The 25,877-nt window shown below is 33.4% G+C and overlaps 1 protein-coding gene across 1 annotated transcript in view; it reads right to left on the bottom strand.

Moving 5' to 3' along the window:
* The window catches only part of Ift80 (intraflagellar transport 80), a 137,948-nt gene that overhangs the window by 81,734 nt on the left and 30,337 nt on the right, over window positions 1-25,877 (bottom strand). Inside the window, exons 6-8 of the mRNA XM_048802863.1 lie at window positions 14,966-15,075; window positions 10,713-10,802; window positions 6,960-7,097 (exon numbers count right to left, since the gene is read on the bottom strand). Of these exons, the coding sequence (XP_048658820.1) occupies window positions 6,960-7,097; window positions 10,713-10,802; window positions 14,966-15,075 (338 nt within the window). The remainder of the gene's footprint in view (window positions 1-6,959; window positions 7,098-10,712; window positions 10,803-14,965; window positions 15,076-25,877) is intronic.

Here is a 25,877-nt window from a genome sequence, read left to right as displayed (position 1 = left end):
GGTAGAGAGAGAGGAGGGGAGGGGAGGGGAGAGGTGGGGATGGGGGAGGGTGGAGGATGGGAAAGGCAGCGGAGCACAACAGACACTAGTATGGCAATATGTAAATCAATGGATGTGTAACTGATGTGATTCTGCAATCTGTGTATGGGGTGAAGGTGGGAGTTCATAACCCACTTGAATCAAAGTGTGGAATATGATATGTCAAGAAATTTGTAATGTTTTGAACAACCAACAATAAAAAATTTAAAAAAAAAAAAACTAAGCACAAAGACATCTGAACATTTATCATTATTCTATTTCTTCTCTGTTTTTTCATAACAATTATAACCCTTACTATTAAACAACTGTTATTTAATCACCTGTTTACATTTTAGTACTCTAAGTAGAGGGTGAGGTACTATTGAAAACAGATATAGAAGTTATTCTCTAAATAGCCAATGAATCACATATGTGCTGAATAAATGAACAAGCAAGCCTGTGTTCCTAAAGCAAGCCTTCTTTCCAAAAGCTCAACCACCATTTAAACAAAACCTGACCTTTAAAATAAAAAAATACATAAAAATGAATTAAAAGTCAAGAAATTTAGAAATATTTAAACTAATCTTCTCAAAAACAACCATGAAATTTACTAAGTATATTAATTCCATTAATAAACAGTCTAAATGTTAGGCTATTATAACTCTTTAAAAACTAGAACAATATATTTTCTCTGTACAAAAATTCTGTAACATTTCCAGAATACCCATTACATGTTAGGTGTTGATTTTAAACAGAATAAAAATGAATTTTGTAACAGAAATCTAACTTTATATTATTAATTAAGTTTCTCAATTCTGGGCAAGATGGACTCATACCATAAAGGCAACAGTTCCTTTACTTTATGGTTTATATTTTATGTTTTTAGCAAAGTTGGTTTTATAGAAATATGAAAATGTAATTTTAACTTTCTCATATCTTCATTATAAAGTCAGAAATGTATTCATGTAAAAGAAAATCTCTGAGGATTAAACTAAAAATTTTGGGTAAATTAGACTAAAATGATTGAACAATAGCAACCTATTGGTTTGGCTGCTTCCTGTCTCTTCCTTCATTTAGTAAGACCTGGCCCTCACCAATGAGTCCTATTTAAGTCTTCATAATCATGTTTATAGAACCTACTATAACATACCTAAACAAATCTGATGTGCCAGTGATCCCTTCCCTGGAGATATTTAAAATTGGAACCAAGATTTTTGACTCAGTATGCTCTCTCCAATAGAGGAGAGGTACTTATGATGTCAGTTTTCAGCAAGTAAACTGAAAGGAGAAAAAAGGTCAGCCCAAAGGAAAGAAAAAAAAAGGACCTGGATATGTAGATACACAAAAAGGCAAAAGATAAGCACTCTACTTTTTGGTTCCTAGGGCCTATTAGTTATATTCTTTCCATGACATCTAGAATCTTTTCCTGTGCCTTATAACCAGTTCCCATTTTTGCTTCTATTTGTATCAAACTACAATAAAATGTAAAGTCTGAAGTCATAAGATCAGCCACATTTCTCCAACACTACTTGAGTTTTTCCCATTTCTGGCAGACCATATACAGCGTTGCCTCTTATATTAAAAAGCAAAGATACAAACAAAAAACTAATACTTATAAAAGAAAAAGTATTCTCAGTGTCTCTGAAAAAGGCATCAGAATTGCAGAGTTGAAAGAAGAAATCATTGAGCCCTAACAATTTATTGTAGGTAAATATTATGGTTTGGATCTAGAATGTCCCCCAAAAGCTTATGTATGTCCCTTCTGGAATGTCCCTAAGACAGCAATGTCCAGAAGTGGCGCTTCACCTCACTGATGGATTAAACCATTTGATGGATTAATAATTTGAATGTACAACTGGGAGGAAGTGGAAACTGTAAGCAGATGGAGCATACTAGGTCACTAGGGGCATGCCCTTGAGGACTATATCATGTGCCTGGCCCCTTCCTCTCTGTCTCTCCCTCCTTCCCTCCCTCTCTCCCTCAGCTTTCCAACTGCCATGAGCTGAGCAGCTTTTCTCTGCCATGCCCTTTCAATATAATATTGTCTCACCTCAGGCCCAAAGCAATGGAGCCAGCTAAGGATGAACTGAAACCTCTGAAACTGTGAGCCAAAATTAAATCTATGCTCCTCCAAGTTGTTTGCATCAGATATTTTGGCCACAGCAATGAAGAGCTGACTAACACAATGAGGAATTAAAGGTCCAGAAGAAGACTTCCACTTTGTAAATTCACCACTGGAGTTGACTCCTGAGTTCTACAAACGTGCCAATGCTATTCCTACATTAAAATAAAATTTAAAATTAAAACAAAATAATAAAGTTTAATTTAATTTAAAAATAAAAAAGCAACCATACTGAATATACACAATATAAAGAACAAAAATTGAGACGATTTCTATAAAGTATCAACAAATGATACATCCCTTTAAGGAAAGAGATCAGGTTTTTTTTCTTCTGTATTTTCTTAAATTATTTATGCATGCAAGTATTTCCCAAAAGGGAAATAAATATTTAAATTAAAAACAATGACCATAATAACTGACTCCTCCATGTCAACCACATTATTCTCTTTTTTAAATTTTTTACTTATTTTTTTTAGGTGAACACAAGATCTTTATTTTGTTTCTATGTGGTGCTGAGAATCAAACCCAGTGCCTCATGCATGCTAGGCAAGCGCACTACCACTTAAGCCACATCCCAGCCCCATATTCTTCTCTTTACTACCCTGTGTAATTATATTCCTTACATTGAAAGGATTCTCAAAGGCACAATCTTTGGCCAAGTTCAATAATTCATAAAATTACATGTTTAAAAGTTAAGTTTAAGTCAAAGAGAAAACAGATGCCTTTCTTTGAAGGATACTAATTGATTTTTTTATTTTTATTTTTTTTTTTTAGTGATAGACACAATAACTTTACTTTAGTTAGATTTATGTGGTACTAAGGATCAAACCCAGTGCCTCACATGTGCTAGGCAAGTGCTCTACCACTAAGCCAAAACCCTAGCCCCACTAACTGATTTTTAAGAAGAATATTCTGTCTCATATGTAATTAGCAAATTACAGAGTGCCTTAAATTATGTTACTTGACAATGAAAAGTTACATATGGCAGTAAGACCAGTTACTGTAGATGATGAATTATTGCAATTATTTTAATTGAATGGATAAATGAATAAACAGAGGTAAGTCTTTTTTTTATAATGAATGGCTATTCAAAGAGAAAATGAGAATCAAGAAGTTTTCCATTACACAAGCAATAGCACCACCTGCTGATAAATAAAAGCAACAATGTCAATTTATTAAGAAGACACCAAAGGTAATTATATATTCAGATCTTTTCTCTTGAATTCTATTAACATAATAAAACTCATTAATATGTTCTGGATATTTACTTATATATAACTATGTTAATTTGAACTTCTGTGTCTTACATATTTGAATAATGCATTTCTTAAAAATCAAAGATAAAAACAAAATTTATTATGGAACCTAAGAAAAAAGTATGGTACTATGGCTCTAATTTTTATTCTACAAATAATTCACTGTACTATAATTTATTATGCTAACCACCCAGAAGTGTATATTTATTTTTTACAGTTGTTTTTATACTCCTTGATTATACCTAAAAATTATGTTGTCTTACTTTCCCAGTTTAATTTTTATAGCATTCATGATGTTCCTTTTATTTATTTTTGTTTATACACTTTTATCTACTGAAATAAAAAGAAGGCATTTGTATTTCTTTGCTTGTGAAGTATCTGTTTATTTCATTTGCCCATTTATCAATTGGGTTATTTGTTTTTTCAGTGCTAAGTTTTTTGATTTCTTTATATACTCTGGATATCCTCTGTCCGAATAATGTTATGGTTTAGATATGAGGTGTCCCCAAAAGCTCATATGTGAGGCAATGCAAGAAAGTTCTGAGTGAAATGACTGGGTTATGAGAGTCAATGTGTTAATCCCCTGATAGGGATTAATTTGGTGGTAACTGTAGACAGATACAGTATAACTGAAGAGATGGCTCATGGGCATGCCTTTGGGGTTTATATTTTGTTCTTGGTGAGAAAAGCTCTCTTTCTCTGTTTCCTGGTGCCATGTAACGAACTGTTTTCCTTGACCACATCCTTCTGCCCCAATGTTCTGCCTCACCTCAGGTCCAGTGTAATGGAGTCAGTCATCTATGGACAGAGACCTCTGAAACCGTGAGTCCCCAGATAAACGTTTCCTCTTCTAATTATTCTTGCCAGGTCTTTTTGTCATAGCAGTGAAAATGCTAACTAAAACAAATAGCTAGCAAAGATTTTCTCCCATTCTGTAGGTTCTCTCTTTATACTATTAACTGTTTCTGTTACTGTGCAGAATCTTTCTTATTTGATGCCATCCCATTTACTAATTCTTGGTATTGTTTCCTGAGGTTCAGGAGTCCTATTGAGGAAACTGTTATCAGCATTTATATGGTGAAGTGTTGATCCTACATTTTAATGGTTACAAAGTTTCTAGTGTAAATCATAGGTCTTTAATCCAATCTGGGTTGGCTTTTTTTTGTGCAGGGTGAGAAACAACTTGAGGACAAATCTTTACATTTTATTTTTTTAATATTTTAAACCCAATTTTCTAGGACACTGGCTGATTCATAGTATGAATTTAATGCTTATTGAATAAAAAAACATATATTTAAAATGTTAAGTCTCAAGTATTAAAAATTATTATAACACAGTTCATTCAGTTTATTTTTCTAGAATTATTAACATTATAAGAAAAGGTATTGTGCTTAATGAGGTTAATTTTTAATTGTTATTCAGATTAACTTAATCCCTCAAGTTTCTAAAACCTTAAATATTTTTAATCAGGGCTGGGGCTGGGCCTCAGCAGTAGCGCACTTGCCAGGCATGTGTGAGGCACTAAGTTCGATTCTCAGCCCCACATATAAATAAATAAAATAAATGTCTATCAGCAACTTAAAAAAAAATTTAAAAATATTTTTAATCAACAGGCAAATTAAAATTATCATATTTAAATTCACTTATTAACAAATAATTTAATATTGACTATATTGTATAGATAATAAGGAATCTTTAAACTATAAAATCTTATAAACTAGGGAGTCAAAAATAATATATGTAAAACTAAATTGGACAACGTAAGTGCAAAATACATTGTGAAAATGAGACCACATAATTCTATAACAGCATCATTAATAAAAAACCTGAGGTACAGGTCCTTAAGTCCAAAAACAAAACAAAAAATATCCTTAAGTAATAAGATTATTTAACATCCGGATATTATAGCTAAGGGAAAAATAAAGAGACCTACGGTGAGAAAAAGTTAGGAAAATAAACTTTAGATTGACTATAGAAGGCATGAGAAAGTCAAACATGAGATAGGTCTTAAAGAACAGAAAGAATTCCACTTAGTATAAAACAGAGGAGAGAATATGCCATAAAAAGAGTGAGGATGTTAGGGACAGGCAAGATTCATGAGCCAGTATTCAACCTGATTTGAGCACACGTACAAATTAGAGAGTTGGAGAGGAAAAGACTGAATGGATTTAATGGTACCAGGTTTCAGAGAGCTTCCAAAGCCAGGCAGAGGGCTAAAATTTTATGTGATGAAAAACAAGTAACCAGAAAACTGATACATCGTTTAAAAAGCTCTAAAAGTTCTAACTACCTTGTTTTGCATTTGAAGAAAATGAGCCATGGAACAATAATGTGATTTGCTTATATTTAGAAATAGTATGGAAAAGCCCTATTGCTATAGTTTGGATCTTAGATGTTCCTTTAATAGGGAGATAGTGGAACCTTTAGAAGGTAGGGCCTTGTGGTAGGTCATTAGGGAGGTCTTCTGGTCACTGGGACCATATCCCCAGCAGGGGACTGTGAGACTCCAGCCAGTCCTTTCTCTTTTGCTTCTTGGATGATGAGGTGAGTGAATTACTCTACCACACACTCCTGTTGCTATATCATAGGCTCTTTTAGACATGGAGCCAATTAATCCTGGACTGGAACCTCCACAACTACAAGCCAAGATAAATCTTTTCTCTTCATGATTATCTCAAGTATTTTTTATACTGATGAAAAGTTGATCAACAAGTCCAAACTATTTTTACCACAAACTGCCACTGTTTGGGGGCATTCTTCAAGAACAATAGATAAATATTGTTAAGCTGGTTGTTTGCCTAGATTTCAATGAGAAGAAATGTATAGTATCAAGAGGAAAAATTCTCCCACACTTTCAAAAGTTAACATTTTTTTTTTTTTTGAGATATTAGGGATTAAACCCAGGGCTTTCTACCATTGAGTTATATCCACAGTCCTTTTTATTTTTTATTTTGAGACAGAGTCTCACTGCCTAGGCTGACCTCCTAAATCACTGGGATTACAGGCATGTGCCACTATACCTGACTCAAATATAAATTCTTAACAAAAAGAAATATGTCCTTTGGTTTCAAAATGACCAGTTTTAAAATTTACTATTAATTTTATGCAAAAATATGACTAACATTTTATATGAAACATACCAATAGCAAAAACATTTAAAACTATTTTCCATATTGAATGGGCAAAAATTTTAATATTTCACCATCTTTCACAATCATGCTCAAAACAAACATTTCCAGAAAGTCAATGAGTATAGAGAACATATCCATTCTTTAAACTTACAGTTTGGTTTCATAAATCTAGAATTGATTGAATCAGTATATTAAAACAAATCAGAAATTTACAGTCAAATGCATTCATTAAGGGATGTTAATGTTAAAGAATGTTTGCCTGATGTGAGGGAGGGTCTGGATTCAATCTCCAGCACTGCAGAAAGAAGGAAGGAAGAAAGGGCATTCACTGAAAATGTTTTTTGTTTTTTTTTTTAAGGACTGAGAACCAGGTGTGTGTGCATGACCACATTTATGACAGCACATGTGTAATTCCTCACAACTATAACTTACCCCAGTTTTATCACACAAGCGTAAAGTATGAAACGATCCAACAGCAAATAACTCTCCATCTGGAGCCCAGGCAACTGAGGTAATAGGATGCTCATGGGGTTGTGAACTGTATAGGAGGCGGCCATAACTATCCCACACCTATAAAAGCAAAAAATTTTTAAAGTCTTATAATAATCACAACATTGCTATAAACAAGTTTGTCTTCTAATAAGGGAGCACATAAAGTTTAAGAAATGACCACCTTATAATATTAGTAATTAAATGTCTTTACTACTATACAATAGAGAGGGGAAAAAGCTGTATTCCTTGAAACCAAAATACATTGAAAATATTTTAAAACATTATTATAATTTTCAGATTTTACTAAACTTTGGATTAAACATTAAACCTACCCATTCTAATCCATATATATACTAAAATAAAATTGAACCCCTATCTCTCACCCTGCATAAAACTCAAATCAAGGACTTAGGCATTAGACCAGAGATCCTGTGCCTACTAGAAGAAAAAGCAGGCCCAACTCTCCATCATGTCGGCTTAGGAACTGACTTCCTCAATAAGACTCCTAAAGCAAAAGAAATAAAATCAAGAGTCAATAAATGGGATGGAATCCAACTAGAAAGCTTCTTCACAAAGGAAACAATAATGTGAGCAGACAGCCTACAGAATGGGAGAACATCTTTGCCACCTACACCTCACATAGAGCATTAATCTCCAGGATATATAAAGAACTCAAGAAACAACACACAGAAAAAAATAATAATAATACAATCAATAAATGGGCTAAGGAACTGAATAGACACTTCACAGAAATAGTATTATAATCAATCAACAAATATAGGAAAAATGTTCAACATCTCTAGCAATTAGAGAAATGTAAAAATCAAAACTACATTGAGATTCCATCTCACTCCAGTCAGAATGGCAATTATCAAGAATATAAGCAATAATAAATGTTGGTGAGGATGTAGGGGAAAAGTACATTCACACATATTGCTGGTAGGACTGCAAATTGGTGCAACCATGATGGAAAGCAGTATTTAGATTCCTCAGACATTTAACCCTGTTACCCCACTCCTTGGTTTATACCCAAAGAACTTAAAATCAGCATGCTACAGTGTGACAGCCACATAAATGTTTATGGCAGCTCAATTCACAATAGCCAAACTATGGAACAAACTAAGATGCCCTTCAACAGATGAATGGATAAATAAAATGTGGTATACATACACAATGGAATATTAGTCATAAAAAAGAATGAAATTATGGCATTTGCAGGTAAATGGATGAAGCTAGAGAATATCATGCTAAGCCAAATAAGCCAATCCCACAAAACCCAAAGGCCTAATGTTTTCTCTGATATGCAGATGCTAATTCATAATAAGGGAATAGGAGCTAGGGAAGAATAGAATTATTTTAGGTTAGACAGGGGGGTGAAGGGAGGGAAGGCGATACGGGGGTAGAAAAGATAGTAGAATGAATCAGATATTATTACCTTAGTGCATATATGATTACACAAATGGTGTGATTCCCCATCATGCACAACTAGTAGAAAGAAAAGTTATATTCCATTTATGTATGATGTGTCAAAATGCATTCTACTGACATGTATAGCTAATTAGAACAAATTTTTTAAAAATCAATAAATGGGATGGTATCAAACTAAAAAGCTTCTTCACAGCAAAGGAAACAATCAAGAACGTAAAGAGAGAACCTACAGAATGGGAGACCATTTTTGCATTAATTTCCAGGATATATAAAGAACTCCAAAAACTTAACACCAAAAAAACAAATAACCCAATCAACAGATGGGCTAAGGAACTGCCCAGACACTTCACAGAAGAAGAAATACAAATGGTCAAAAAAAATATGAAAAAATGTTCACCATCTCTAGCAATTAGAGAAACACAAATTAAAACTACACTTAGCCAGGCACGGTGGCGCACCCCTATAATCCCAGAGGCTAGGGAGGCTGAGAAGGAGGATCATGAATTCAAAGCCAGCCTCAGCAAAAAAGAGGCGCTAAGCAACTCAATAAGACCCTGTCTCTAAATAAAATACAAAATAGGACTGGGAATATGGCTTAGTGGTCAAGTACCCCTGAGTTCAATACACGGTACCAAAAAAAAGAAAAAAATACACTGAGATTCCATTTCACTCCACTTAGAATGGCAATTATCAAGAATACAAGCAACAATAAATGCTGACAAGGATATGTGGGAAAGGTACACTCATACATTGCTGGTGGGACTGCAAATTGGTGCAACTACTCTGGAAAGCAGTATGGAGATTCCTTAGAAAACTTGGAATGGAACCACCATTTGACCCAGTTATTCCTCTCCTTGGTTTATACCCAAGGACTTAAAATGAGCATACTACAGTGATGCAGCCACATCAATGTTTGTAGCAACTCAAATCACAATAGCTAAGCTATGGAACCAACCAAGGTGCCCTTCAACAAATGAATGGATTTAAAAATGTGGTATATATACACAATGGAATATTATTCAGCCATAAAGAATGAAATTATGGCATTTGCTGGCAAATGGATGGAACTGGAGACTATCATGCTAAGTGAAATAAGCCAATCCCTACAAACCAAAGCCTGAATGTTCTCTCTGATATGTGGATGCTAACATATAATAAGGATGGGGAGAGAAGAATAGAAGTTCACTGGATTACACAAAGGAAATGATAGGAAGGGAGGAAGGATAAAAACAGTAAAGACAGTAGAATGAATTAGACATAGCTATCCTATGTTCATATATGAATACATGACCAATAAAACTCCAGAACATGTACAACTGCAAGAATGGGATCCTAATTAGAATAAGTTCCACTCCATGTCTGTATGTCAAAATAAAAAAATGTTTTCAATATGTTAAAAAAAAAAAACCCTCTACATTTTAAGTTCTTTAAATTTAATAGTAACATTTTGAGATGTCTAGTATTTTGTTTGAGTTTATAAAATTTCTCTAAAAGAATTTATTTCAATTAAAGTTCCTGTAAGTTACTTTAATCTTATTTTGGGGATACACATCAGTAGTAGAGTGCTTCCTTGACCTGGATTTTATCCTCAGTACCACAAATAAGGGGAAAATAAGTCTTATTCTTCCCCATAAATAATTTTGTTCTGAAACTGATTAATGTTCAGTAAACCAACAGGGTTTGTTTCTAAAAATTTAAATGAGCTGATTTAAACTAAAATAAAAATAGGGGTTATATTGATGTTGCCACTTATTAAATCAAATTCTATAGGCCAATGAGACAGTTATTACAGTAGAACTTTAAAATACCTTTTAAAATTAGAAAATAATTTGCTAAATTGTTAGAGTTAAAAGTAATACCTAATGTGGGGCTGGAGTTGAAGCTCAGTGGTAGAGTGCTTGCATAGCATGTGTGAGGCACTGGGTTCAATTCTCAGCACCAAATATAAATAAGTAAATAAAATAAAGGTCTATGAACAACCAAAAAAATATATATTTTAATTTTTTTAATATTTAATTTTTAGTCATAACTGGACACAACATCTTTATTTTATTTATTTGTTTTTATGTGGTGCTGAGGATCGAACCCAGGGCCTCGCAAGTGCTAGACCACCGCTCTACCACTGAGCTACAACCCCAGCCCCAAAATATTTTTTAAAACAAGTAATACCTTATGTAAAAGAATAAAATAATATTCTTAAACGCTAAATACTTTTTGCCTAAATTTGATTGTCTCAGGCAGATGACAAGCCTAAACATTACATACCTTATATTTACAATCTTCACCAGCAGATAAAATAAGATCATTGACTGAGTTCCAATCAACTTTTAAAATAATGCCATCATGAGCTTTCCACTATGGGGGCAAAAAATAAGATATTAATTATAACTTTAAAAGTGATGTCTATTTTTATAAGAAAAGAAACTTTACCTTTTTTCTTTTTCTCACTATATTACCTATGCTAGCTTTGAACTCCTGGGCTCAAGTGATCCTCCTGCCTGAGTCCCCTATGTAGCTGGAACTATAGGGACACACTGTCATACCCAGCTCTTTTCCTCTTTCTCATGATTCTTTTACCATCTCCTCCAGAATTCTTATCTTACTGTTTCATTTCTAACTTATATCAGTGAAAGCACCTAGCACCATGACATCGACTTTATGGCTTTCATCCCCATGAATTTGCTCAGTTGCCTAGACTCAAGATGGAAAATCACTTGCTGCTGAACATTTTATATTTGTGTGATAACACTGGAATAAAAATATATACTCCAAAATATCAGGAGTATCTAAATCTTGCTATCTTCTTTGTATATTTGATCCCACTATTGAAACTGCCTTTATGATTGTTTACTAATTCCCTTTTTCTTTTTTTTTTTTCCTGTTTTGGGAACCCAAGTTCTCTCAAAGCATCTTCTACTACTGAGCAATAATCACAGACTAGTTTCTTTCTCTCTCTCTCTCCATTTTTTTTTTTTGTTCTTCTTGTTGTTTTTCTTTTTCATAAACATCTTCTTTAGTACCCTCTTCATTCTCTTCTGTATATTCCCATAAGTTTCTTTCTCTTTACCTTCGACTTTGGTTCACAATTAGACTACTTAGAATCTTCTGTTGCATTTACCATATAATTAAAAAAGTCTTTCACACATAAAAATATTGTGTGTACACATATATAAATATAAATATATATATATATATACATACATATATATATATATATAGAGAGAGAGAGAGAGAGAGAATATACATAGAATACATATACATGGATATGTATAAGTCACCCAGAAATTGGCAAACTAGAAAGTAAACATGGAAACCTTGGTCTTAAATGTAATTCATGTCCCGATTTAGTTATTATTACACATGTCATTAAGTGCTAACGTAGGCAGAATAATATAAGTAAAAACAATTAACTTTCCTTAAAGATTTCAGGGTATACTTCAAATGTCTGAGCCATTTAACTTCATATTAGATTTTAAGGGGTTTCTCTTTATATCCTTTACAAATTTTGTCATTAATATAAACAGAAGAAAATATTAAATTACGATCAAACAATCTCAAAGATAAGCAATAATTTATAGCTTGCTTTATTCAGAATTGCAAAATTACACATTTTTAAAAACAAATGTTTTGGTAATGCATGTTTTAATGCAATAGTTCTCACAATTAACTGTGAGAATCAATCCAATATCCTGAAATAAATGAAAACATTACAGAGACATACAGATATACACACACATAGATGATCTCAAGAGATTCTTTTCAAAGTTACAAAATAAATTTTCACATTCAGAATTCATGAACAACTACTTTACTGAATACTTGAATGGATAAATTTGAGGGTAAGTGAATTATATCTCTTTAAAAAAGGTAAAAAAAACTATGAACAAAATATGAATTAAATTTTCTTTATAAAATTTCAGGTACTAGCTTATATGTTACATAGACATTTATATATTACATATAATTCATAGAAAACTTTCAATGATTTCTCAACTTATTAGGCATTTTATTAAATCCCTTTGAACAACAAACACCTTAAAGCTAGGAACTATACTCCATTTCTTTCTCTCTCTCTTTTTTCCTTTCTTTCTAAATAAATTTAGGACAACTATTTTTTATCTGTGTGTGTAATATTAGGGATTGAACCCAGAGCATCATGCATGTGCGAGGCACTGTGTTACATCATAAACACCACATAAAAGTAAAATAAAGGTATTTATTGTGTTCACCTACAACTAGAAAATAAATATTTAAAGGTAAACAAGTTCTAGATGTGTCTAGAAGGTCTTTTAAACAGCATTCCACAAACAAGAATTAATAAAGCATTTCCTTTTATGTACAATCTAAATTCAAATGTGTTTATCCTCAAGGAAATTGCTGCAGGTTTAGTTTCCCAAAAGGTATTTGCATTAACTTGATACTTATATTTTAACTCCTTTTTTACTATAGCTGAATTTTGATAATGAATACTTTTCCTTCTCTCCACCACCTTCTAGCTCAAAGGTTCTACCAAATCCCTAAACTACATTCAAACCGATCAATGGTGAAAGAAGCAATTCTAGACATAAGCAGTTTCATTTATATAGCTTAACTGCAAATATCTAAATTCACATAACCAGAAACTAAAAAAAGTTTAAGGTATAAACTGAAAGATTCAACTTGTTTGTTTTTACTGTATAATTTCATAGCAGATTTTCAGAGTGTAAGTAATTGGTATGAAAGGACTTTGACTAGTCCTCTTTTCTCTCAGATTCTTCTCTTTGCTCAAATTCCTTACCTTAGTTGCATAAGGACTTATATCTTCTATTGCGTGTTTTTTCCCACAGTTCTTAGAGTGCTCTACATGCAGTAAAAATGTAAATGCTGTTGACTATAAGAAAAATTTATTTTCTCTCCTTACTCCCTGAAATCTATCTTAACTATTGAATCTAATGCTTCTTAAAACACTTTTATACCCACTATAATCTGTCAATCTCCATCACCAAATTCCTTGCCCAGGAACTAGTCATTCTACATCATTTTTTTCTGACCTCCCTAGTTGATTAAAAGGTAGAGAAGGTATATTAACTCATAAATAACATAATAACATATATTAAAACTACTCTCTTTTTTTGGCAGTACTGAAATTGAACACAGGCCCTTGCACATTCTAGACACGCCCTTACCACTTAGTTACATGCTGGGCCCTTTTTTTGAACTTTATTTTGAGGGTCTTGCTACATTGCCCTGGCTGGCCTTGAAGTTGCTATTCTCCTGCATCAGATTCCTGAGCAGCTGGGATTACAGGCATATGCCATTTTGTCTAGCTATAATTACTCTATATTGAATACTTACTACATGCCAGGCACTGTCCTATGCACTTTATAATTTAACTCATTTAATCCTCACAATAATCAAAATAAATAGGTATTGGCATCACCAACTAAGATAACAAAAAGCTGATGCCCAAGGATATTTCATAACTTACCTAGGGTAAAGGAAGATGTGAACTCAGGTGACTGAATAGAAAGCTTATGTTCTTATTACTAAATTATGATGTGTCATTATCAACATATGAAGAAAATCATTCTCTTTTCTTTTTTGAGGGATTGAATTCTGAAGCACTTAACCACTGAATCAGAGTCACATCCCTGGCCCTTTTTACTTTTTATTTTTGAGACAAAGAGTTTGAACTTGCAATCCTCCTTCCTCAACCTCCCCAAGCACTGGGATTACAGGTATGTGCCACCATGCCCAGCTTCATTCTGCCTTTTAACACTGGAATCAAATAACAAAATCTTGATAAAGGCTTGTAAGTTTTCCATTCATTTGTCTGACCTTGACCTGTCTCAATGCCCCCCCCCCTTTTTTTTTTTGCTTGCTTTTGTGTGGTTCTGTACTTGCCCCTTTATCTCATATTTCTGAATATTTTCTGCTTCCTGGGCTTAGAACAACCTTCCCTCTTCTCCTTGAAGATTCAGCTCCTAACTAAACTCTTCTTTCTGAACAGTACAAAAGAAAATGTGAGCTAAACACTTATCCTTAAGATAATTGTTTTCTATGTTATTTGAAAAGTTATATATACATTATTTGTTCTAAGTATTATATTGACAACTCCTCCACTCTGAAAATACTAAGAATGCTAGGCTCTAGGAAACAGTTCAAGTATTTTAACAGATGATGAAGATAAAACACAAAGTCTAAGCAAGCTCTTAAAGTTTCATGATTTTGTTTTATTTTGTGTCAAATCTATACATTTGAGGTTGACTGTTAAACTTAAACATAACCCAGTAGTGCCAAATCTTACAACAATTCAATAGCTCAAAACATTTTTATGATATATTGGTATAATGTAAGTTGGAATAAGGGGGAAATGAACTTTGCCAGAAACATAAACAGATATTCCTGTTCTATAATTAAGACTGATAAGACCACACATTTAAATCCTTTAGACTAAAAAGACCACCCAGAAGAAAGCACCCTCTACCTTAGCAGATAGGCAGATCCTGATATTCATTTTAAAATGCCTAAGAAGTTACCTGTAAAATTTTAGCATTTGGTTGAAGAGGTTTAATGATCAGCTGTTTGCCTGCTGTATAAAGAACCTTTTCTGAATCAGGGCCCCATGCTACTGAATACACTGGTGTTCCTATAAAAAAGAAGAAACAAAAATGACTGAAAAACTTTCACTATTATGCCTTATAAAAAGGGAGACTATTAAGAGAATCAATAAAGCAATCTGGTATGTTATTTCATCTTTTCCTACTTAATGGTCCTTTCAAACTAGAGAATAGCCTGATATTAAAATACAGACTGAGTTAATACTGACCATTAAAAATCTACTGTAAGCCACTGACATGTTGTTTTTTGTTTTTTTAAATCTATTTTTATTGGTGTACTATAATTTTAAATAATAGTGAGATTCATTATGCCATATTCATATGCATATAATTTGATCAATTTCATCCCCCAGCTCCTTTTACTTCCTTTTTCCCTCCCCTCCATCCACTTATAATATTCTATTCAAAGTCTCTTCCATTATTCTTATCACTACTTTAATTAGTACATTATAATTATATGTATAAGCAGTATTTGTTAAGGTATATTCATGCAAGGATATAGGATAATTTGGAAGATTTCTTTCTTCAGCGCTTCCCCATTTTCTCCCCTCTTTCCTCCCCTCTGGAGCCCTTCCTCTACTCTTTTGATCTTCTAATTTTGTAAGATCCACTTTTTTTTTAATTTTATTTTTTTCTTTCTATCTTCTACATAGGCGAAAATATTCAACACTTGACTTTCTGAGTTTGGCCTATTTCACTTAGCATGAAGTTCTCCATTTCCATCCAATCAGAAAATTTTCATTCTTCCTTATGGCTGAATAAAACTCTATTGTTTATAAATGACATACTAGAAATTTTTTCTTTTCCAACCTTTTTATTAGTACATTATAGTTGTACATACTGATGGAATTTGTTGTTACATATTCATACATGCACATGATACATAATATAACATTATAATTTGGCCAATATCATTCCTTAGCACTTTCTCCTACCTCCTCACTTCCCACTTCTCTTTTCTCTATTGATCACCTTTTGATTTTCATGATATCCTCCCCCTCTTCCTTTCTTTTCCTTTTTCCTCTCTAGCTTCCACATATGAGAGAAAACATACAACCATTAACCTTCTGAGTTTGATTTATTTAGTTCAACATAATGGTCTCTAGTTCATCCATTTTCCTGCAAATGACATTTTTCCTATGGCTGAATAAAACTCCATGACATTTTCTTTATTCATTCATCCAACATACTATATTTTAACTAATTTGGATCTTGCTGAGAAAATATGGAGTTCTCAGAAATTTCAGATAGTACACTATCAAAATATATAAAATATACTTCATTTTTAAAGGTATCAACACATATTAGAAAAGTCATGATTTATCATTTCCCATCAACAGCCACTAATGTTTAAACTTATTTAAGCATAGGTGAATAAATTGTCCATGTAAAAATGTATTGGTTTACTTACCTTATAGATTAAAAATTCTCAAACCTGAGTCAATTCCCATTCCTTATAGTATAATAGGCAATAGAATTCTCTAGACTACTGATTCAGCAGTAGTCTAATGAATAGAAATCGTCTCGCCCTGATGCAACCTACCCTTCCTACCTATAAGATCTTAAATGGCAAATTAAATATCAGACTAGAAAAAGTTTTGTTATCTCTCATGTATGGCTTTAGCCTGAAAGCGAGGCTAAGAAAGGGTCATATATGCTATAATCAAGATAAAGTTGACTCATTTCCAGGGGAAAAGCGTAAGTTTGATTTACCTACCATATATTAAATTTGATATTGTTTTAATTTTTGGTAGTAATTTAAAGATTATATTTTTTAACTCAATTACATTTAAGAATAGTATTTCTTAACTTGATTACATTCTTAATTACCTTCCAAAAGATTATGCTTCATGTGAGTCTAGTTTTTCTTTAAACAGATATGAATACATACCTGTACACATATGTATATAACAGATATGAACACATACCTATTGAAAGCATTTGTTATATGATAATAAATATTCTGTATTTCACTTGCCTCACCCAGCTATAATCAACGTGGAATAAATTTCAATAAGACACATATTCTTCTTTTGTCAAAGTGTTATCTTATTTCTTTTGTGCCATTTTCTTTTTGATCAGGATATAATTCATTTGTGAGCAAGTACCAGCGGTCAAGTTTAGACCCACTATAAAACAAAACAAAACAAACCCTGAAGCATGGCTTCCACAATTTGAACTTAAAGTTACAAAGGGTTTATGTTAGTCAATGATATATATTGCCTTATAGTATAATAGGCAATAGAATTCTCTAGACTACTGATTCAGCAGTAGTCTAATGAATAGAAATTGTCCCCCCCGATGCAACCTACCCTTCCTACCTATAAGATTGTTGTATTTCAAAGGAACCCATAGAAACTCTTCCCAGCCTCAGAAGGTACTCCTCCAACTTCCATACTCTGGCTGAGGCTAAGACCCTGGGAAACAAATTCAGGACCCCAACAGATAAAAGAAGATATGAGGCAAGGTTGGGATAGTAGAAAAGGCTTTATTCAGAAGTAGCAGCAGCTCTCAGCTTCTAGCCCCACCCCCTAATCCTTCCTTAGGCCTTTTTTATATGCAGGCCAAACAAAGAAAGCACACTGCCAACATGTTACATAAGTGAGCTCATGCTCACTAGCAAATGTTTATGACCTTGGGAATATACCCTGAATCAGGGTGTTTATGACCTTGGCTATGTACTAAAAACATAGTCTGCTGGAATTCTTGGTAAGAAAGCCTAACTATAGCTATTTGAGGCCTGACCTATACTTGGTAAGTACATTCTCTGCGAATATTCTTCAGGAGTAGCCAGGAGCTGACCTGAGCTTCAAAGTAAATCTCCAAATAAGGAATTCAACTTATTTAAAAAAAAAAAAAATCCAGAAAATGTAAGGCAAAATTTCAGATGTTTCAAATGTGATTCTTGGTAAAGAGTAGAAGGGATTAGGATGGGAAGATACTTATCAAGATGGTAGAATTGTAGGTTCCTTCTTTACTTCCATTATTATAGATACAGCTTTTGTGCAAAACAATAAATTAATATATTTTAGTTTACAGGCTATCAAATCTTCATTGAATTCATTAAGTAAAATTATACTTTCCTGAGGGTGTATAGTAAACTATGACAAACATCTACCCTCAAGGAAATAATTCAGTAAATACAACTCCCAATAAGTTATACAGGATGTAACTTTAGGCCCACAGTTATGGTAAAAGGCACAGCTGGGGTACAGGATGAGGAGCTAGGGATGCTTTCATCCTCCCAACCTTAACATTTATTTGTAGCCCCATTAAATCAGCTGGGTCACCATTTCCTTGTTTATAAACCTTTCTTCAGAATACTTATCTGCCCTGTTGGAACAAGGAGAAAATTTATTTCCTGCTTAAATAATAATTGTTAAACAATAATTTTAAAGTAACAAGTATAATTTATGATATAAAACCAAAATAGCTTATAGAGGAAAAGTAAAATAATTCCTATGTTATAACACATTCATTTGTTATAACCACATTCCTTCCATCAAAATAAAAGCAATAGAAACAAATATGAAGTTCTGTATAAGCAGCAGTAAATAATATCAACAACTAAGTCTCATTAATTCAACTCTAACCACTAAAACTTCAAAAAGCATACAATATCAAGAACTAAGAGACGTCTTCATTATATTCATTTCTTACATTTAAATAAAATATTAAGTGTGAAATTAAGTATATTACTATATATGTAAATTACTATATCTATTACTATATATGTAAAAAGGAGATGAACATAGTTATATAAATTTCAATTTGGTTAGTTCTAATGAAGATCAGTATTCAAAGTGATTAATTAGCTTCACAAAGAAAAGAACAATTTCTATTATGAAATTCCATTAGAAGTTGGAACAAATCCATAACATTTTAAATACTGGTACAACCATACCTATTAAAGCATGAATTATTCCTAGTGCTATATTTCACAATGCAAAATCAGTATGGAAATAATAAATTAAGGCTCCAGATTGAATTACTTTAAAACAAAGAGTTTAGCAAATTATTTAACAAGATGTTATTGCCTTCATTATTAACAAAAATGGGCAAAAAATCAAGAAAATAATTTTATAATAGTTAAATAATTTCTTACTTTTTATAATGGGAATTTTTATTTATGCTTCATTTCAGTTGAGACACTCAAAAATATCTTGTTTTTCTGACTTTGTACACTAAAACCATGTGACCTTTTTGACATTTTTTAAGAAACCACATGCACCTGGGGTTGTGTTAAATGTCAGGCCCTTATCTCTCTGTAAAACAAATTATCTAAATTCTTTCAACCTGTTGAAGGCATTTTAAACCACAGAAGAGGAGACAAAAATGTATTTCAGTTGTTTTAAGGAAGTACCTGGTCAAACATGTTTTTCACATTCACACTATAAAAGTATCCCCTAACAGTTGTTTTTGTATGTTTTTAAGAAAGTATTTGAAACAAACTGTTCATTATTATAATGAAGCATTAGCTATCTTTGCCTTGAATGTAATGTAGGTCTGGAATGAGTGAATTTGAGTATAGTACTTAGAATAAAGTCTAGCACTAAATATGTACTGTTTACTGCTACTACTAGAAACGACTTCAAAATGCAATAAGCAACCATTAGAGTTTATTGTGCTCTTCTTCATGTTAGCAGGTACTCAGTTTTTTTTGCAAACTCATTAAGAATTTAAAAGCCAAGAATTATTTTGCTTTCCTTCTATATCATGGAACACGTACTAACCATATCAAATGGGAGTTATTTCAAAAACAGCAACTTTTTGGTTATGTATGTCACTGGGTCAGTATAAGAAAAAGCTTAAATAAAAGCATTTATTTATTTAGTTTCTATCCTCAGTCATCTCTCCCTTAGGAGTCTCAATTTCCTCTATAGCATCATTTTTCTTCCTTCACCTTTGCATAACTGACTTCCAAGTTAATATTTTAGCCTTCACTTTTGAGCTATTAACACATTTCCACTTGTCCAAAGGCATCTCCATACTAGAATTTCAAATCCTACAATATTCAAAAACTATTATCCCTTGGCCAGGCACAGCAGCGCAAGCCTGTAGTCCCATTGGCTCAGGAGGCTGAGACAGGAGGATCGCAAGTTTAAAGCCAGCCTCAGCAAAAGTGAGGCGCAAAGCAACTCAGTGAGACCCTATCTCTAAATGAAATACAAAATAGGGCTAGGAATGTGGCTCAGTGATCAAGTGTCCCTGAGTTCAATACCCAGTACCAAAAAAAAAAACTTACATCCCTCCACACATATTCCCTAATTTTTTCCCTCTTTCTTAACTCTTTACTGCTTACAAGATATTAATCCCTTTCAGCCCCTCAGAACTGTTCATTTTTTCAATTATTATTGCCATTACCTTCAAACTTTAAATAGCACTAGCACAGGACCTTTCAGAAACATCCTTACTAGCCACCTCCATTTAATATTCCACATCCTCTTATTTACCCTACACATAACTGCTGAGGTAATATTCCTAAGTCACTGTCTCCTACTTAACATTTTTTTAAGGTTTGTATACTTACAGAATAAACTCCAAAACCCTATGGCTGTTGGAATCCTGGCCCCTCTGACAGTACTACACTCTAGTATTATCCTCAGATAGCCTACACCCTAGCCCTAAAGATCTACTCCCATTTACCTAACTTCTGTGCCTCTTGCTCTTCTGTCTCTATGCTTCTAGTCACTCTACCTTCCTTCATAATTCTATTCCAATACCAACAAACCCATTTCTTCATCCTTCAGAGTCCAGTAGAAAAAGATGCTGCAATATTTGCTAGAAAACCTTTCAAGGACTTTCTCTCCATACAAAGCATTATATCTGCCTCCCTGTTCTCCAATGGCAATACATAGCAATGAGCATGCTCTACCTTATGTTATAGTTATTTATATTTCATCGCTTTATTAGATTTATTATACATAGGTTCCTTGTTTCATTATCCCATTCCTTCATTTGAAAATAGGAGGAAATGTCTTATTGGTTTATAGTACTGCTTTATCCCAATTTTAATTCATAATTAAAATATAGAGTGTAACACACTGGTCTAATTGCAATTATTCTTAACCTATGTATTTATTTTTTCTCTAATAAAAAGCAATAACTTTTCATACATACCAGTAATAATATTTTTATAAGTCAAATTTTCCCCCAAAAAATGGGATTAATAAGCTTTCTGTATTAAAGAACAAGGTTATTACTATGACTGTTTTCTAGGTGAACGTCCAGCCCCAATAATCAAAAAAATGAAGGCAGGAATTAATTTCTATTCATCAAGAAAGAAGCATAATTAACATAGACATGAAGACAAAAATCATTAGTATCTTTCAACAATGTTTATGGAATTCCAAGTTTCACAATAATTTGTTATTTTGTATTTCTGTATCAAAAGTTTTTTCTCATATGTGGAAGACAGCAGGAAAGAAAGAAAAAAAAGGGATATAATGAAAGTAGGAGAAACAATAGGGCAGAAGAAGAGGAAGAAGAAAAGGGAGGAGGGGAGAGTAAAAGGTGAAAATAGGGATTAATTTTGACCAAATTATGTTGTATGCATGTACAAATATATCCTAATGAAACCCACTATTCTGAATATTAAATGCACCAATAAATCAACTTTTTAAAAAACAACACAAAGACTATAATGGCACACACACACACACACACAAAATGCTGTGCAAAATGTTAAAAACAACAACCAAAAAAATGCAGCTTCTCTATTCACTAGAAAAGAGTCCCTTACTTCACCCGCCTTACCTTCCTACTTGAGCCTTTAACATCTACCTGTAACTCTCGGTAGCTCAGATTCACAATCACTCCAAATCTGCAGTTTCTATGGAAGACTTTATAAATAATCAGGGAACTGGGGATATAGCTCAGTGATAGAGAGCCAAGGTAGGCCCTGGGTTTGATCCCAGCAATGCAAATAAGTAAATAAATAATCAATTAGGGATTTTTCCTTCTGGATTAGTGATGTTACAACTACTTCTCTAATGATTTTTCCAGAGTTGAAATGAAAAAAACCTACCTTATTAAGAAAAGTACAGGTGGAAGCAATGATTAAAAACTCAAAAATTAAATGCACAGCTCTATAATATTAATGCAAAAAAAGACATCAGATTACTAGAGAAATACCAACAGGTTAACTAAAATAGGAAAATAATCTAATTCAATTTTTCTTACTAATATCATAATTAATATAAATCAAATTACTGTTGAAATACCATGTTAACTAAAATAGGAAAGTCAATCTAATTTTATTTTATTTAAATCATAACTAATATAAACCTTAAGTGAGAACAGTAAGATTAAAAATAGGACAAAAAAAGATGAACTCTTTCAAAGTCATTTAATGCTAAAAAAATTATAGCTCTTTGGAATTTGAGGGAAAATACTATTTATTACATGATACAATAATAATGATTTTTTTAAGACATAGTGTTTTAGTATATTGTCCAAACTGTTCATGAACTCCTGGATTCAAGTGATTCATTCATCTCCATCTTTCTAGCAGCAAGGATTACAGGTATGCAACACTGTGCTTGGCTAAGAAACCCAATTTTTCAAATGGGAAAGGGTTTGACTGGGTATTCCCCCCCCCAAAAAAAAAATATACAAAAAGGCTAATAAAAGGCAATGAAAAAGATGCATAACAATCTCAACTAGTCATCAGGGAAATGCGAAATCAAAACTAACATTGATTTTCATAAATCCACACCCACTAGATTATAATTGAAAAGATAAATTGGTAGAGTACATGCTTAGCATACATGAGGCCCTTTTTTCAATCATACATACACACACACAAAAAAAAAAAGCAAAGGCCCGCACCACGCCATATAATCCCAGAAGCTTGGGAGGCTGAGACAAGAGGATCATGAGTTCAAAGCCAGCCTCAGCAAAAACAAGGTGCTAAGCAACTCAGTGAGACCCTGTCTCTAAATAAAATACAAAATAGGGCTGGGGATGTGGCTCAATGGTCAAGTGCCCCTGAGTTCCATCCCTGGTACTCCCCCCATCAAAAAAAAAAAAAAAGGAGAAAAGAAAGAAAAGAAACATGATAGCAGGCGTTGAAAAGGATATGGAGAAACTGGAACCTTCAATTATTGTGGTTGGATATGTAAAATGGTACATCTGCTTTAGAAAATAATTTGAGAGAGATTTTTATGTATGATGAAATGAAACTATCTCCAAGATAGGTCATGATTCCGGCAAAAAAAAAAAAAAAAAAAAAAGACAAAAAACAAGTATACCATAATAGTATGCAACCAGTTGTTTATAAAAGAAAAATATATAAATGCATATTTGCTACACAAAAAACTAGTGGGATGCTGAGAGCCATGGCCGAGTCTGTATGGCCCCTGGCATTTTGCCAACAGTATTGATTGACAGGCGAGGCATTACTATCCGCCTCTGCGGCAACTTTTGAGTTCTCGCACCATTTTGGAGTTCTGGTGGGGATTTCTGGGGATTCCCCGAGAGTTCCCATTGGTTGGGGAAGTGCAGGAGGAGGGATTTCCGGGAGAGATATTTCCGGCTGGGGGTTCCTGGACAAGCCTCCTGGCGTTGGGGAGGATTCCCCGGGAGCTGTGTGAAGTGTTTTCCTGCAGTTTAAAAATAAAGTTTGTTCCTGCTTCAGTGGCTGGTGATTTGTGCCCAGCCAGACTGCGGCAGTGGGCAAGGAAAAGCTCAGTGGTAGAGTGTTTGCCTAGCATGTATGAGGCATTGGGTTCAATTCTAAATAGTACCTAAAACAAACAAACCAACTGGTAACACTAGTTGCCTATAGAAATATGATCTGGATATCTAGAAGACAGGGGCAATATGAGAGACATGGGTAATATTTAAAAGGACAAAAAGGATATAAAATAACACTACAAGAACTAAGCACATAATCCCAGCTACTCAGAAGACTGAAGTGAGAGGATGGGAAACTTCAGCCCAGCCTAGCCAACACAGCAAGACCCTGACACACACACACACAAAAAACCAAAACAATGTTTATGTGTTATCTATTAAACAAATTAAGACAAAAATACAATGCTATACACTAAAAATAAAATTTTAAATCAATGTTATTGAAAATCGGAGTTGCAAATTCAAAGCATTCAGATATTTATGTTGTGTTCTATCATGTAATGCAAATGAATGAAGTAGGTAGGAGTATAGAAAAATAAGTAGAAAACCTTAAAAATATAAAACTGAAGCAACTGCTACTAAACTCTGACTGTACTTATGTCAGATAGCAAGCCCAATATTACTGCCCATTTTTCAAAAGAAACAGGAAATCTAGCCAGGTGCAGCAGTGCACACCTATAATCCCAGCCGCTTAGGAAGCTGAAGCAGGAAGATCACAAATTCAAAGTCAGCCTCAGCAATTTAGCAAGGCCCTAAGCAACTTAGTGAGATCCTGTCTTAAAATAAAAAATAAAAAGGACTAAGACTGTGGCTCAATTGATTGAGTGCTCCTGAATTCAATCCTGGTACCAAAACAAAAAACAAAAACAAAAACAAAAAAAACAGGAAATTTAAATATGTATGTAAAATGTCCTCTCTTTAATATTGGGTCTCCACCATGCCCAGTAAAATAGATTCATCCCACAGGTCCCTGTTTGTAACCTCCAATATTATAGAAAGTCCCTAATTTATGAACATGTGTCTCCGACTAAGTTTGAAAACTCTGAACACATTTTCCCCTAAGAGTAAAATAAGTAGTTTTTAGTAAATAAGTAAAATAAGTAGCTGGTTTCCAGATCCATTACGTGTCCAGGTAAACTATAGTACTGAACAAATAGTACTATTATCCTGACTTCTATGACTAACAATTTTTACATTAAAGAAATTATTCTATTTTGGACTTTGGAAAGTCTAAAGTGGTAGATCCAAAGGTATCAAATGAGGAAGAGGCAAAAACAAAAGGAAAGAAAAGGAGCATTGGGGGGGCTCCTTTTTATTCATCAGAAAAAAAGCATAATTACCATAAACATGGAAACAAAACCACAAGGATGCTTTCAGCACTATTTATAGATTTCAATATATACAATAATTTTAGTTTCTATTATTTCATTTTTATATCAAAATTTACAGTTTCTCTCTTCAATAGAGGCAGGAGTTCCTCATACCCACCTGCTTTGCCTTTTGACTTAAGCTTTTAGCATCTTGCTCTCAGTAGTTCAGATTTATAATCATCCTCAAAACTTACCGAGGAAGTTTATTAAAAAAAAAAATTTTTAAAAGACTGTGGCTGGGAATGAGCTCATGATCAAAGTGCCTGCCTATCATGCCTATAAGGCCCTGAGTTCAATCCCAAGCACCACAAAAAGAGTAATAATAATAAAAATAATCAGAGACTTTTTCTGATTATGAAGGGAAAGAATCTTGGGAAAGAATTCAAATCTTTGATGGTGGAAACTGGGATAATCTTTCAAAATTTCTCCAGAGATCATTTGTAGGCAACAAAAGTGATGAGAAGAAAGAAAGGAAGGAAGGAAACTGGATACATGCCCATAATCCCAGCAACTAAAGAGGCTGAGGCAGGAGAACAAGGTCAAGGCCAGACCATGTCTCCAAATAAAAAGTAAAATGAGCTGGGGGTATAACTCAGTGCTAAAGCACCCTGGCTTCAATCACCACTGTGGGAGAGAAGAAAGTGGAGCACCGGTGGGAAGGAAAAAAGGATGTCTCAGTGACAGCAACAGCTGACACTACTGAAATTTCCTGCAGTCCTTGTAAGGGGGCTGATTTCTAGAAGAATTCTGTCCATTGCTCATAAATCACTCATCACAAAGTAAGAATGCCACATAATTTATATAATTAGCTTTAGCAGAAAAAT

The sequence above is a fragment of the Marmota marmota genome, unplaced genomic scaffold, assembly GCF_001458135.2.
Source record: "Marmota marmota marmota unplaced genomic scaffold, marMar, whole genome shotgun sequence".
Classification (NCBI taxonomy): domain Eukaryota; kingdom Metazoa; phylum Chordata; class Mammalia; order Rodentia; family Sciuridae; genus Marmota; species Marmota marmota.
This window is presented reverse-complemented; position numbering and strand designations above follow the sequence as displayed.